Source organism: Fundulus heteroclitus, chromosome 14 (genome assembly GCF_011125445.2).
Source record: "Fundulus heteroclitus isolate FHET01 chromosome 14, MU-UCD_Fhet_4.1, whole genome shotgun sequence".
Taxonomy (NCBI): Eukaryota; Metazoa; Chordata; class Actinopteri; order Cyprinodontiformes; family Fundulidae; genus Fundulus; species Fundulus heteroclitus.
The window spans coordinates 17238900-17255376 of NC_046374.1; the positions used below are offsets into that span (position 1 = coordinate 17238900).

A 16477-nucleotide genomic window follows, 5' to 3' on the forward strand; every position below is an offset into this window, starting at 1 on the left:
AACATTGAAGTTAAAACCCATTCAGTGCATTCCTCAGTCTAAGGTCAAAACAAAGTAAAAATAATAATTATAATATAATATATATATAATAATGTATAGTAATAATTATCCTTCCTGTAAAAAGGACCACAGCTTGTTTGGAAAAGTGACTTAAAACTGTTCTTAAATTGATTGAGAGCAATAAACCGATGTTTGCTCTGCTTTATCTGCTTTTATAGCAGGAAACTACAAAGTGGAAAGCTTTCATTATTTCTCCTTACACAGTTATATAGCTTAATGTGCTCTGAGTTGGTTTTCCCTAATCGATGGGTATTCCATGCATGCTTTCTAAAAAAACAAAAACAAAAGTTAAAACGTTTAATTAAGATCCCCTCACCAGGACTAAAAATAGACATTTCAAGCTTCCCAAAACATCTCTGTAGCCTACGGGCCCTTCTTCGCTTCGTAATAAACTTTTCCGCCCAGGTATTCCTCCAAATGCTTATTCAGCTGTAACAGAGCACAGAAGCAGTGGTTAACATCCAGCAGACCAGACATTTAACAAAGCTAAGCTGCTACTAGCCACACACATGTTGGCTTACCCACCTGTTTGTATATATTGTCCCTTGTGTCACTACTGTCACAGTATAGAGGCTGGTTTGAAGAGCAGAGCATCGACAGACCGATTTCCACTTTATCTTCCACTGCGGGGCAAACGGAGACAATGAGAGGCAGGAAACTAAACGCGAAGACAGACTCGCATTCATGTGAATTTGCATTTTAGGGAAACTAAAACAGGCCTGGGCGGCTTGGTTTTGTCACCAGGTTCACTGGTTGTGCACGGCGCGTCAAGCACGCATTCATAAAGGAGACGCAGGAGGTTTACAAGTTGATCAGCAGCTCCTCAGACTTAATTCTAACTCATTTTAGCTGCTGCAGTGTTCCTGACCACAGGGCCATATAAAAAGGTCCGCTAAACATACCAGGAAAGTTGCCACGCGAAGTTACAAAACAAAGAGTTATGAGACTGTACCATATATCTAGAACAGGGATGGGCAACTGGCGGCCCGGGGGCCGCACACGGCCCTCATCATCACTCAGTGCGGTCCGCGAATAGAGCAATAATAATTTATTATTAATAATAACAATAATAATAATAAATCAATAAATAAAAAGTAATTATACTTTTGACCGATAGAGGACACAGCGTACCCAAACAATGGTGGGCACGGGCCGCTTTGCAACAGCGAGGAAGAAAGTCAAGAGCCATGGCCACTAGCAGTGGCATAAAGGGAATACTTGACCGAGAAAGTCACATTTTTCAGACAAAATGGGAAGAAGTACGGACATGGGGAATTTTTTTTTTTTTTTTTGCGTTCCCTCGCCATGGTTTTTGCGTTCCCTAGAGGTATGGCTGATTTTTTTGTTGTTGTCTCTTCTCATTCACACACAACAATAAACCGTGAGAGCCGACGTGAGTTTTGAAACTGCAAAGCATCTACACAGCACCGCGTTCACAGACCAGTGTGATGCATTCGCGAGCGTCAGAAAGCTATGGTGCATTCAGGAGCATGGCACATTAGATTTTTCAGAATAAAAAGCTAGCAGATGTGCATAATCAAAAAATAACAGAAATACAATTATAGAGCATTCAGTGTTGTAAGAAAGCCCACACTGTTTCTGGACAGACACATTATTGTTTGAGTTAAGTTCTGTTCCGTTTTATGCCTCTTTCCTTGTAAATTTGAAATGTCCCATGCTCCTGAATGCATTGATATGGAGGAGTTTAAATTACTTTTTTGCATTTTTTTTTTTTAAAGCAAACGGTTTGTCTTTTGCTCAAGGACATATTAAAATGCCTTTACATGCATAAACTAGTTATATGTTGGTGCAGTAAACATACAGATATAAATTTGTTCTTATTGAGAATAATTTGTAGCATCTTTCATATCCAATTATTTGAAGTGCGTTGTCATGTGGCCTTCCAATGGACGTGCTGAAAAAGATTTTGCCCTCTTTATCATGGAAGTTGCCCATCCCTGATCTAGAAGCAACCGTCTCTCTCCTCCTATGCACTAATTTCAGGCGCTCTGAGCTATTCCATGAGCACCGGACACGCAGCCTTGCTTCTGCAAACATCCGTGACAGACCGGCTCCCTCCGAGAAGCTCTGGTAATCTCAGCGTGGCTCCAGGGTAAGATACCGACCGCGCGATGAGTTCCAGCGCCCCTAAATGAGCTTGATTTTTCATCACACCAAGACATTTTCGGGCATTTCTCTGGCTCTGTGGGAACTTTCTGGAGATGTTTCCTTCCTGCTCCCATGCACAGAGCGTCCGTCCATCAGAACATCTCAGGGATGAGCTAGAGTCTGTTGCCGGGGCGACTCGTCCAGCGCCCGTGTCTGACCTCACACATGGACAGAAATGGCCCCCCAAAAAACACGCTCCTAAACAACCGTGAAGAACCGCCGCTGAAAAGGTTGTGATAGCTACAAAATATGGCTAGTACACGAACCCCTTTAGAATAAGAGCAGGTGTGAAGTAATTTTGGCAACATAATGTGTTTTTAGCAGATCAAGGTTATCTGAAGGTCATGATTTAAATAAACGAGGCCTCAGCCAAAAAAAATCAAACATTCATTCGTCTCCACTGCTATTCTTCAGATTCACAGTCGTGTTCTCCTTTGTGTTCGTCTATCACGTAAAATCTTAATAAGGTGGCGCAGTCGGACTTACAAGTCACAGCAGCTTTAAATATGTTTCTCACCTGTTGACCCGTTGCCCTTTGCTGGTTCACTACCGTTGCCATTGCTCACGGTGTACACTTCAAAGTCGTACGTGCTTCCAGACTTCAGGCCTGTAAACTCGCAGTATTTTTCACTGGTCGTTTGGTTTTCAACATAATTCCAGAAATTAGACCTAATGCTGCAGTTGTACTGGATTTCTGATGATTTTCCTGGGTATTCCCACTTAAATTTGAGGGAGGAGTTAGTCCGATTAGCGAGGTTGATCTTAGTAGGAGGCAACGGCACTGAAAACAGGAAGAAAAAGTTTCCATCAGTTTAAAAGCAGGTTTTAAACCTGTCTGAGGCTACCTGAACACACTGTTGGTGTGCCGTCCAGCCAGGCCTCTGTTAAGAACAAAACAAAACCAACTCACGGGTGAAAATGGAGCTTGACGTTTCAGGGCTCCTCAGATCTGCAGTGACTGCATAGACCTTCACGGTGTACTTGGTAGCACTGTTTAGACCTGGAAATGTCACTGTTTCTGTTGTTGAATTTATTGTTGTGTTAATTTTATCATCTAAGAGAAGGTCTGCCGTAAAGTTGGAAGTTTTCCCATTACTCCGGTCAAACTTCCAGGTAGCGTTAATGGAGTCGTGTTTCGATGTTAATTTCAGATCTGTGACCGGTCCTGGAGCTGTTTAGGAGTCAAAAAGTCAGATCAGTGCCAACAAATCTGCCATGAAACAGACTCTAAATAAACTACTGAAAAGCCAGAAAGTTACCCGTGAATGTTGTAATGTTTTCGGTGACTCCAGAGTCACCGCAATGACTCACGGCGGTCACATACAGGTTAATCTGATTGGCATTTGGCAGCTGTGTCACATTCACTGCATGTGTTTTATCCTTATCTTCTGTCACAGTCACCGTAGGATTCAGGTTCGTCCTGTTATCATGCAACACACTTGTTTCAAAGAGAGTCAAGGGTTTTCCTAAAGCAACTAGGTCTCAGATAGCAGAGGTTTATTGCATTAAGGTGCATTTTTGTGCTTAAAAAAACAGACCAGAGGAGACTATGAATGCAGCAGATGTTGATAAACTGGTGGAAAGAAGTTAAACAGTGACAGATAAACAACACTGACAGTTTTCTGATAAATTGAATCTTTTGCAAAAAATCCAAAGTAATGCATCGATGAGCAGAGATGTAGCGGGATGATGCAACGGCAACATAAACGGGTGAATGTAAAACAGGCTAATCTGAGCTTTTAGACTTAAATAGTGGTAAGAAAAACCAAGAGTGCATAGTATTGTACTTGTAGATACATACCCATTTCTATCCAAGACCTTTACATTAAAGTAGTCGTAATGTCCTTCTGGTTTGTGCCACTGGAGCTTCAGGTGTGTGTCACTGTTGTTTAAAGCCTTCAGATCGGACACATTGCCGGGCTCTGAAGGCGACACAGATGGTTATAAAACAGACAAAAGCTTCTCTGTGCGTTTGCTGAGGATGAAACCAAATAAAAGCTGGCAGCTGAACTGTGGCTGGAATTTGCCTCGGCTGATTTGAATGTCCGATGCTGTCTGAATAAGCGACCACCCCCCCACCCCATATAAGGCTGCGCTTCCTGTTCAGGGCCCCTAGCGACCTTAAACGCATGAAAACGCAGCATCGTAGCTGATGGGTTGTGTAAATGGTGGTTTAAACTCACTGGTGCACGCTGTTATGTTGGTCTCCTTACTCCACCAGGTCCTGTCATTGACTCCGGTGATGAAGACAAAGTTGTAGCGAAGCCCTGGTACCAGACCATCAAACATCAAGTACTCGGCCGTAATGTTGTCCCTAATCTTTGTCTCTTCTGTTTCCAGCGAGGGTTTAGCTGTAACTTTGAAGAAGCCATAGTTCCCATCGGGTTTCTTCCAGCTCAGGCCGACAGATGTTTCTGTATAACTGGTCACATTGAGGTCCGTGACTTCGCCGGGTACTGCAAGGCGGAGACAAATCCAGAGTTAGTCTTTTCAGGTTCTCAAACACATCAAGGTTATGAAGGCGGCAGCGTCACGCTTTCTGTAGCGTGTAACTATCCTCGTTCGACCAGAGATGCGTCTAACTTCACTGTGGTAGAATAGGGAAAGCACGTTTCTAAACTACTCGATACAACGTTTAGAAAAGGTTAAATACAGTGCAGATACTGTCATATTCAATAAGTTAGAATATGGGTTCCACTGAGGCTAGTTTGTCAGATTAAAAAGTACTTTCTGAAAAATAACCTTCAAGGAAGCATCAAACATACTTTGCATTAAGCCCACATTTCTGTATTCGAAATTTTACATTTTAATATATATATTTTTTTTAAAATCGGTTTGATGCATTATTCAATTCTGAATTCTTGCATTGGTTCCTTCCTTCCTTCCTTCCTTCCTTCCTTCCTTCCTTCCTTCCTTCCTTCCTTCCTTCCTTCCTTCCTTCCTTCCTTCCTTCCTTCCTTCCTTCCTTCCTTCCTTCCTACTGTTGGTTATGTCCTTCTACATTTCCTTCTTTCCTTCCTTCCTTCCTTTCTTTCCTTCCTTCCTCTCCACTGTTGGTTCTGTCCTTCTACATTTCCTTTCTTCCTTCTACCATTCCTTCCTTCCTTTCTTTCCTTACTTCCTCTCCACTGTTGGTTCTGTCCTTCTACATTTCCTTCCTTCCTTCCTTCCTTCCTTCCTTCCTTCCTTCCTTCCTTCCTTCCTTCCTTCCTTCCTTCCTTCCTTCCTTCCTTCCTTCCTTCCTTCCTTCCTTCCTTCCTTCCTTCCTTCCTTCCTTCCTTCCTTCCTTCCTTCCTTCTACCATTCCTTCCTTCCTTCCTTCCTCTCCACTGTTGGTTCTGTCCTTCTACATTTCCTTCCTTCCTTCCTTCCTTCCCCTCCACTGTTGGTTCTGTCCTTCTACATTTCCTTTCTTCCTTCTACCCTTCCTTCCTTCCCCTCCACTGTTGGTTCTGTCCTTCTACATTTCCTTTCTTCCTTCCTTCCTTCCTTCCTTCCTTCGATTTGACTCAAATGTCGTGTTTTCATTAGATGTAAGCAAACAACCCTCATTATTAACAGAGATAAAGGCTTTAAAGCATGAGTCTGAGGGTAATTAACCTATATAATGTGTTTACCTCTATTAACTTTTTAATATTAGTGTCATTTATTGACTATGACTGTTTATACACTAGAGCAGCAAGATGCAAAAACAGAAACAGGTCAAAATCTTCAGCAGCTCTCCCCTATTCGATGTGTAGATGGGATAAAAAAAGCATTCTGTATATTTGGTTGCACTTTACAGTAAGAAATACTAATAATTGACCTGCTTTGTATATCTACTTGTAGCTTGTGCTCAATACACTGCAAAAAGGGAACTAAAAGTGAGTAACATTTTCTTGAAATGAGTGTATTTGTCCTTCATTTGAGCAGGTAAATAAGTTGAACTGCTAATTGAATGAGCAGTTCAACTGCTCATTCAATTAGCAGTTCAATTGAATGAGCAGTTGAACTGCTAAAATAAAATAACTATGTATACTGCACTTAAAATAAGATGATGGAGATAAGGTGTTCCTATTTTAAGGGCAAAAGTCATTTCCATTGGCAGATTATCTTATACGCCTGCTCAAATCAAGGGCAAATACACTAATTTCAAGAACATTTTACTTACTGTTAGTTCCCTTTTTTCAGTGTAAAGAGCTCACAGCGAACAGTAAATATAATAAAATGTATATCATTACTTCCAATAACCACACAAGTCTTAAATGTAAATAGTTTTCAAATAAAGATATAATTTCAGGTTTGATCCAAAACATTTAAAATGAGCTTCAGAACCACCTGTGGGACATTTCCAGCAGAAATAACTAGAGGCAACACTAATATGATCTTCTGCCAGTTCAGTAAATCATGGCCCGGTCTCATTTAAAACTCTGCTTTGGTGTTTTAAAGTTTGCAGCCCTTTGTTTTGTCCCTGGCTTCCTGGGCTCCTGCTGCATGCTGGTTTCTACATGTTTTTCCACCAATCATTCTGCGCTACATCAGCTGCTGTTTTGGGTAAGTGGAGCCAAGCTTGAGCTGTCAGGCAGATGGCAGACATGTTGCTCCACCCAAGAAGTCAGGCCATGGAAATGAGGCCATGCTTCACATCCTTGAGATAAGACATTTATGGCTGCAGGACGTTACGCAGTTTCTCTTTTGTTCCAGTACTTGACCACAGGTTAGTTTTGTGATCATTTTCTGTTTTAGACCCCAACACCTTTCTTCAGGCAAGAACACCCTTCAGCCATTGGCGCCACGGCTCTGCTGATCTTCCCAGAGGAGGTCATTAATGGCATTGTGATATATTTAATGGCATTAATGCCACGATTCAATGATTGGCACTTCATGTTCTGCTACTGTAAGAACCACTCAAGATTAAGCAGTAATATGCCTTAATTGAAGAAATTTAAGGCATTTATTCTACATATTGAGAAAAAGATTGTCAGCTGTACTAAGAGCTCAAAATGTTTTCGTATGACTGCTGGTTTCAAGACAAAAATTGCATTATTTCAAGATGATGCTTCTTGCATTTACTTTATCTTTTAACATATTGAGAAGACGGGTCTCATATCTGTCACTAGAATCAAGAAAACTGGGTTTCTTAATTAGCCAACACGTTATTTTTCTGTTTATTCAGGTGAGATATTTAAACTTGTTTCGAAAAGTCTTGACAAGCCAAATTTTCTTGTTCTGTTAGCAAATTTAGCAATTTTCCAAGTAGAACACCCCACATTTTTGCACTTTTCCCCCTTGCTTTTTAAAAGCTCGATTTTTGCAGCGATAAAAATACAACAGTTCCTGGTGTGTGTGTGTGTGGCAATGAAGGTGTCCCAAATCACCCCTCACACCACTGTGCTTTAGACTTATTTGATTTCATGTGCAGAAATTATAGTTTAAAACTATGCTGGCTTGTTCTTTTTCTAGAGGACAAACCTACGTCACTCAGTCTTATTGTTATAATTTAAAATAAAAGCAGAGAACGTTAATACAGGATTATATGCTACATAAAGGAACATGTATTTCCAAATATCTTTTAAACTAAGCAACGTGTTTAATCTTTGTTTCTAAAGGGTCTGCAATAAGATAAACATTATACTTTTCTGAATAATGCTAATTTTTGAGGCCATTCCAATTCACATTAGTTTAAGAAAACTTAAAAAATGTCAATTTAGCTTTTAAATTCAAGGATTTTATTTTTTTTTTGCAAAGTTATAACGACTATGAACGTATTAATCCTCTCCTCTCTGGTTAGAGCATATCAGGTCTATCAGCATCTTACTGGTGAAGAAAGATTTGTTCTGCGGGTTGAGGTCTCGGCCGCACTTCACAGGAAACACCTGGACGCTGTAGTGGGTGCCAGCGGTGAGGTTTTTGAGTTCGAAGCTCAAGTCAAGCAGGTCGGTGGTGAAATTCCAGAGGCCATTAGCACCGACCACCTCTAAACGATAGTGGCTGAGGTCCCCGGGCCCCTGGTCCCAGCGCAGCGACGCAGACGTGGCTGAGATGTTGTACGCGGTGACACTCCCCATGAAGCGGTCTGAAAGCAAAAACCAGGGGATAAAACAGTTTTTTTTTCTTGTTAATGATAGTTTACATTCAAGCTTTTCAGGACAACAATCCCATTTTCTTTAACCAGTTTCTTGTGGTTTGGTGCTAAAAGTGCCTTTATTTTCAGTTGCTTTTTACATTTGATTTTGCAATCCTTTTTAAAATATGTTCCTAACAGAGCACTTCTCTCTCAGACTGCAGGTCTGCTGGTGGTTCCTAGAGTCTCTAAAAGTAGAATGGGAGGCAGATCTTTTAGCTATCAGGCTCCTCTCCTGTGGAACCAACTCCCAGTTTTGGTCCGTGAGGCAGACACCCTGTCTACTTTTAAGACTAATCTTAAAACTTTCCTTTTTGACAAAGCTTATAGTTAGAGTGGCTCACGTTTTCCTGAGCTACCTCTATAGTTATGCTGCTATAGGCTTAGGCTGCTGGAGGACATCACGGCCTATTTTTCTCACTCTGCTGAGTTCTACTGTTCTCCAATTTTGCATTGTTTGTCGTCATTTCAGCTTTTAACTTTTTGCCCTCTCTCTTTTTTTCTTCATAGTAGGTACACCTGGTCTGCCGTTCTGTTAACTGTGACATCATCCAGAGAAGACGGCTCACCCGCTACTACCATCTAATGTAGAACAGATTACTGGGTCAATGTGTGCTTCTGTGCTTTTTGTCTCTCTTGTTGTGTCTCTGCTCTTTCTTCTCTAACCATCAGTCGGTCGAGGCAGATGACCGTTCATACTGAGCCTGGTTCTGCTTGAGGTTTTTCCTTCCCGTTAATGGGGAGTTTTTCTTTCCACTGTCGCTTCATGCTTGCTCAGTATGAGGGATTGCAGCAAAGCCATGGACAATGCAGACGACTCTCCCTGTGTCTCTATGCTTCTCCAGGAGTGAATGCTGCTTGTCGGGACTTTGAAGCAATCAACTGGTTCCCTTATATAGGAAATTTTTGACCAATCTGTATAATCTGATTGATTTTGACTTTGTAAAGTGCCTCGAGATGACATGTTTCATGAATTGGCGCTATATAAATAAAATTTAATTTAATCTAAATATTAAGACTCACAAAACTCCCAATGTGTTGAAATTATGGTGAAAATGTATTAGTTAGTCTACATAATGGTTTCTTGGACTGAAATGCAACTCTCTGACGTACCTCAACCCAACATATGCTGGGTTTTTCTCATAACATTAATGAAAACCTGTGCTACACAGGCAAATGCAGTGCTGGCAGTCGTTTATGTCCACTCCCACATGAATAACGTATGATTTTACCCTTTTAGCAGACTAAACAAGTCTAAAAATTCATTTACATGATTTTTAAAAGCAATTCGTTGCAAAGTTTTGAGCTTATGGTTGATTTCTTCACATCTAGAGCCACACAGGCTGAAATATACACATACTCTACCACTAACATTTGCCTAAATGTTTGTAAGCGAGCTGCACTCGGATCACATGCTAATTGGCCCTTATTCTTGGCAGAATTTGGTAGATTTATACAGTTATTTATTGGTGAGTTTGGGACCACAGACCCCCCCCCCTTTAAACAAAGTCCATAAATGTTTTGTATGAATAAACTGGGTTTAATTCCTTGTTGACCAAGTTCCATGCATTTAGGCCTATAGGTCATTCACCCTCGGGTGACTGGAAATTTGTGAGAAAGTTCAAGAACAACCCAATCGCTACTCAGGCTCAATTACATTGTAAAACTGGAAGATTTTAGAACAACAATGTCCCAGAGGGTCTCATCATTGTGACCTGAGTGGGTGCCAACAAAGAAAGGAGCCCCTGCTCCAAAAATGAACGACTTCAAGCTCGACTGAAACATGACCATGCATCGTGCCGAAAGGTTTCATGGTCAGACTAGACGAAGAAAGAAGCAATCATGGGGAGGTTTTTAAGACTTTATAACACTGAACCATCTAATAACCATGGTGGTGGTATCATGAACACTGATGGTTGCATTGGAGCAACATTCAAACACCTCGACTTCTCCTCCAATCAACAGCTCATGTTTTCTGCATTAGGGTGTGTAAACTATACATTTTTGTATGTTGTAAACTGCCTGTTCAGAAAAATACTGACTTTTTTGAAGAGGTAACGTTCTCAGAAATATTTGTCAATAAATGATACATTTGGAGTTGCAGTGTCTTCCCTCTGCCAAGAAGAGCGGTCACACATCCAGCCAGAAACCATGCCAGCAGCGTCTTGATGAATATAAAACTCGCTAAGGAACATTTAGCCAAATAATGCCAGGGAAAGTACATATAAACTAAAGCTCACACGTATGAGTTTGACTTAGAATGGTGAAAATGGGAGAAAATCCAAACGCAAATTCAAACCAATTGAAGTTGTTGGTTGTATAAACCCTTCACAACAGCATGAATATTTCAGATAAATCATTCAAAGTCCCAAATCACTGTGATTTCACTTCATGATGGGTGAATGCAAATGTCTGATTGGAAGTGTCCTACTATGTAAAATCTTTTCAATCATTTATCTATTGGCTTTGCTGGTTTACAATTTTCCAGAGGGAGAAAATGGCAAAATATGAGATTTTATTTAGAGTTATGATTTAGTTTATTCTGCTGACACGAGTGGTTTCAGGACCGGGCAGGGCGTCGAAGCCGTTTTCAGCTCAGGCTTACCTTCATAACAAATGAAAGGCAGCTGCTCTACGCACACCCGCTCCACCCAAGGCCCAAAGTGGAGCATGACCACGCAGGAGTTCTCAATGTAGTTCTTATTGGTCTCTGGGATGATGGGTGGCAACATAGGGGACCTTTCACATGTTGACGACACGGGTGGCTCCGGCGTGGTCGTGGACCTGGTCGTCCAGGGAGAATCGGTGGTGTGAACACTGAAAACGGAGGCGGACTGCCGGGAACTGGCATAGTTGGTCTGATTTGTGACGTTCGTCATGCCTGTCGTCATGTTCGTCGTCATGTCTGTTGTTGGGCTTTCATAATTGTCCATTTCGGTCATATCATCATAGCTCGTTGTTTCAGAGGTGTATGTTTCTGTTGAGTTTCCATTGGTGCTTCCATTGGTGCTTCCATAGGTGTTTCTATAGGTGCTTCCATTGGTGCTACCACTGGGGCTTCCTGTGACGGTGGAAACTGTTGAGGGGCTCGTGGTGGTGGTCCGGATGGGTGCCGGGCAGGTGCAGGAGCAGCTGCAGCAGTCTATCTTTGGCAGCGGGGATTTAAACACGGGGTAGCCAGGGTACCAGTTCTGGAAGACCAGGGGATCCCCGTTGGCCCAGCGTGTCCAGGGCGTGCCGAAGCTCTTGGACGAGGCGTTGGTGGCGTTACTGGGGTCAGTGAAGTAATCGTCCTCGTAGTCGTAGTCGCTGGTGTCGTTGTAGGTGCCGTTGTAGTTTACATACTTGCGGAGGCCAATCCAGTGGTCGTGGTCGATCATTCTGGCGACGACGTCGACGTTTTCTGGGGTCAGCGTCACCATCTCCTTATAGCAGATCTGGGTAGACATGAAAGAGCGGCCATTTTGACCAATTATGCTCTGAAGACACGGACAATAAAGCTTTAGCATGCAAACTAGAGATTAAAGCGAGACTTTCCAGCCCAAGAACACTTCAGCAACCGGTGGTGGTAGTATCATGCTGAGGGCCGCTGTCGCTGCTAGTGGTACTACTGTGTATTACACGAGGTCACAGCAGGCAAGATTTGTTTCAACTTCGACTCAAATCTGCTGCTAGATTATGACACAGTTTGGCGTTGCAACAGAACAATAATCCCACACAGGTTTTGGACAGGATGACATTAAAGCTTCTGGATTAACCCCAGCTTCTACTCTGCTGAAGATTTCTTTAGACCGTTTAAAGCATCTGTTACAGAAATCTAAGCAATTAAAATTAACTTTACTAATTCTGCTATGAAGTGTCGTTCAAACATCCAACCAGAGTTATGCCGAATGCTTTTTGACGCCAACGTGAACCACAGCAACGCGCTGATGTCCATCTAAGCAAATATCAGTAGTTTTGAATCTAGATATCTGAGCCTGCAGGTATAGTTTTGACAATGCATAGGTCAGCAATAAATTCAAATGTTTGCACTCAACTCTTGTTCAACAGAAAATAATGACCGAGCTTCCATTTGTTTTCTAGCGGAGCTGAAAGGTCTGAATCACATCTCGTTATCAGCCAGCTTTCAATGCAAATCATATATGGAAATTTTTTTTTTCAATAATGGGTGTGACACCATAAAAACTAAAACAAAACAAACATCCTTTTTATGTAAAAATACACGTTGACACTTGCTAAATAGGAACCAGTAAGGTTCAATAACCAGATGGTTAATACATTTTTCTTAACGTTATTCTATTTGCTGTGATATAATGACTTTTTATACTGTAAACCAGCAACATATTCCAGCGTGTAAATGGAAGTTCCTCTTATCAGCGGTCAGGTTATTATGGATGAACGAAGATATGACATCCTTTGCTTTGACGCCTCTTTCATGAAACATTTCCGTCATAAACCAGAACTGAAGCCAGGAGTGTGAGGCGTCGACCTTTTCCACTTTATGAAAAAAAAAACATAACCTACATAAATATTGTATATCGGCATTCAGCCTAAAAAAAAAATCGAGGTATTATTTTTGGTCCATATGCCTCAGCCCTACCTTCTCCATAACTGAGGCCAGAAGGTGTTTTTCCACATATTCATGCTTTGCTTTAAGCCAGACCCGTAAAACATCCCTGATTGTTAAAGTTTCAGTGGATTTTAACACTCGCACATGTTGACTTTTGTGACGGTAGGACAGGAACGAACAGCCGGCTGCTAACTAACGGCTGTTTTGGAGACGAGGCAACTCCAAGATCTGACTCTTTGAAATGGTTCTGCCTCTCTTAAATCCTGCTGTTTATCTTATTTAAAAAAGTTTCATTTTTATCTTATTAATTTAGCTTTTTTTTTAATATTGCTTTTGCATTTTTCAGGGTGTCCTCTATGGTAGCTCATTCTTCATTTTTCCCATGGTTCTTAATTTACCTCTGTGTTATATGTGGTTTTCATCTGATTAAAGATGCTTTATGGCATTGATTCTTGCGTGTTGTGTTGTGGAGCAATAACCATACTTCCTCGTCCAGCCAGGTGGCTAAAAGAGACGATCCTCTGTGTCACATCATGTTTATGCTTCAGGGAAACAGTGAGGGGTTACAGACAAAAAGTTCTTAGAAAGTAAATTACATTTGCCTGAAACTTTATTTCCTGGTTTTATCAACCACACAAGCCTGTTTATATCACAGCTCAGATGCAACGATTCACACACAGACACACATAAGGGGCGTGTAAAGCCGGGTGGCAACCGTCCTAGAACAGATTACGACCATGGGCAGTGGGGTGCAACAAATACGATCCAGTTTTCACACATTTTACAATAAAACACACCAGTTTAGCAACTCGCACTTACTGGAACCTCCCACTAATGTTACTTATTTGATGACGTTGAACCTTCCCTACAGACGATGATGCTGAAGCTCCACGATCCAAAGCACACAGATGAATATTTGCATGAACTCTGTGGCTTTTTCCTCTTTTGGGAATATAGGAGCTGATTAAAGCAGCAGGTTGCAAATAAAAGTTTGCTTCATCCAGGAGAGGTTTATTATTTGCATTTTGTGGCCTTTATTTCCATTCAAAAGCAAAATATTATATTCCTTCAAGCTTTTTCTTCAGAGGGATGTTTGTAAAGTTTGAGTCTGAGCTTCGTTTTATGTCAGTCGCTGATTCTTCCATCATCTGGTCAATTAACGTGAAAATAGGTCGGCTCTTAAGACCTCTGCTGCCTAAATCCTATAAACAGGAGGTATAAAGACTTTTTTTTTGTTTTATCCGATCCTTCATCTCCACAAATATTTTATTAAATGATCAACTTATTGCTTTAGTGTTATCAATTAAAGAAGGCTAATAAACTGTAAATAATTGTTTCGTATTGAAATGTGTATAAAAGCATGGCCGACTATTCAACCTTCTCTTTCCTGCTGGTGAGAAATTGACCTTTCTCTCTTCATCATGCAAGCGATTTTTCTGTGGACGTCGTAAAGCTGCAGATCAGCTCTTGTTGCACGTTTTGTTTTTCCTGACAGCTTTGCATTCGCATAGTTTGTAGTTCGTTTATTTGAAGGATGCATGTGTGGCCGAGCTTCATCCTCCTGCCGATGTGTTTAGATGCTGCATGATGCTGATATCTTGATGTCTACCCTGTGAAAGGAACGTCTCCCTCCTGCAGCCAAACATCCCCACATGTTGGAAACGTCCCTGTTTTTCAGAGAACATCTTCAATTCACTTTCATGCGTCTGAAGACTGAGCGCAAAGATAAAGCGGGCTGGTGGAGCTCCACACTTCTCTTCCTGACATTGCTCCTGATTTAATCGGCCCTTTTCCCCGGACGTCACAAAATGAAGCTTTTGCGTTTGGGACGCTGCCTTAAAAACGTGCCCATGTTTGACTAGATTGACACAATAACGATTAAATGATGCCGACTGACTCAAACTAACCAGTCAGAGGACAACAAAGACATGACATCATCATAATAGTCATTAAGCTCAGAGATTTTCATAAACTAAGTAAAACCAAATTCTCATTATCCTGGGATTACGGTAGGATTACCACAATTATTCCTAACTGAACTTAAAGTTTAGTTGGGCAGTGAGGTGGAAAAGGGTTCTGTCTTTTTATACGGTGCTCTAAATCTGCTTTAAACCCAGATACCCTGCATCCATCCATACAATTAATAGGTTGAGGAGTGAGCTGAGTTTCAGGGTGTTGCCCAGCGGCGCTTCCTAAACTGCTGGTCATCGGCACGAATCCCTGGACTTTTCCCTGCCTGCCTGCAGCCGGATGCTTCAGGCGTCTGTGCTGAAATCTCAGGGATGCTCGTACCTGGCAGTGGTTCCTGGCCTGCTCCCAGGTGCCGTTGTGGGGCCCGATGAAGTACTGCCTCTCTGCCGCCGCGTACACCAGCAGCAGACCTGACGGAGGACAGCAAGACACAAGCCTGTTTCTGCATGGGTACACGTTTGCTTTTAAAACACACTAACCAGGAAACGCCAAATTCCTTCTCTTTGTGACATGCAGTAAGAACAAAAATAAATTCAGACCAAATTCTGGTTAAAAGTTATGTAGATAATAGAATAAATACAATTAAAATATCAAATCTCTTGATATAACTTTAACTTTGAGCTGCAACTTCCTGGTTCAATCAGCTACTAGAAACTAGTGTTGCACCGATACCGATACCAGTATGGGACGGGGCCACGATCCAGCACTAAAATGGTGGTAAAGGTATCAGCGAATACCAACAAATAGGCACCGATTCCATTTTGATGTTTTGTATGTCACTTGAACGCAGCCTTCTCTCACCCGACTAGTATTATACACGTTATATAAGTTCATGAAAGTTGCACTATTTTAGCGTTTGAGAGCCAAAACTCAGGGTTTAAAAGAGATTATTCAATTATTAATGTAATTTTACTGTCTTACTATTGCACTACTATTATACGTTATAATTTCACAAATGTTGCACTATTTTGGCCTTTGAGAGCCAAAAGTTTATTCAACTATTGTCACCCATTCCAGGTAGGCAATAAAAAGTTCTACTAACCTAAGTAGTGTGCAGTTCTTTATATATATATATATATATATATATATATATATATATATATATATATATATATATATATATATATATATATATATATATATATATATATACATATATACACACACACACATCAATTTCAAACAGATGGTATCTGTATCGGCCAATACTGCACAGCCAGGTATCGGGGCCAAAAAATGGCATCGACACAACACTACTAGAAACAGCAGATTATTGATCACACAGACAGCATCAAATCCTTCCTAAAAAAGGATGCTACTCACCCCAGCAAACAGAAACACACAGTTTGTGTGTGAGCGACAGGTTTCTCATGGCGGCGTCCCGTTTCTGGACAGGCTGATGAACTTTCCTCCAACACACCGGTGGTCAGTTCCCCCCCAACATAAGCAGACGGCTGACCCAACCCTGGCTTCAGAGGTTCAGCTCGCTCACAAGAGAAAACGCCGCCTCCATTCCCCACAGGTAATAAACGCCACATATGACACCAGTCACAAGGCTCTATTCACCTTTAAAACAGTTTAGATGCAGCTACTTTGCATTCATA

At 41.4% G+C, this 16477-nt stretch overlaps 1 protein-coding gene across 1 annotated transcript; it reads right to left on the reverse strand.

Moving 5' to 3' along the window:
• Window positions 1-423: 423 nt before the first annotated feature.
• LOC105934627 (receptor-type tyrosine-protein phosphatase H) lies at window positions 424-16389 on the reverse strand. The gene is made up of 11 exons (XM_036147020.1): window positions 16197-16389; window positions 15195-15283; window positions 10938-11769; window positions 8027-8284; window positions 4380-4685; window positions 4031-4151; window positions 3489-3649; window positions 3140-3400; window positions 2747-3010; window positions 586-683; window positions 424-489 (listed from the first exon to the last, which is right to left on the reverse strand). The coding sequence occupies exons 1-11, from the start codon at window positions 16243-16245 to the stop codon at window positions 424-426; spliced, it is 2505 nt and encodes an 834-aa protein (XP_036002913.1). The 5' UTR covers window positions 16246-16389.
• Window positions 16390-16477: the final 88 nt, after the last annotated feature.

Bases quoted from the DNA above. Each gene is read 5' to 3' on its own strand.
- LOC105934627 (XM_036147020.1), bottom strand. From the start codon at position 16,245: ATGAGAAACCTGTCGCTCACACACAAACTGTGTGTTTCTGTTTGCTGG. The intron at 11,770-15,194 runs GTACGAGCATCC...ATGTCTACCCAG, and splicing joins AGGCCAGGAACCACTGCCAG to ATCTGCTATAAGGAGATGGT. The intron at 3,401-3,488 runs GTAACTTTCTGG...ACTCCTAAACAG, and splicing joins AAACATTACAACATTCACGG to CTCCAGGACCGGTCACAGAT.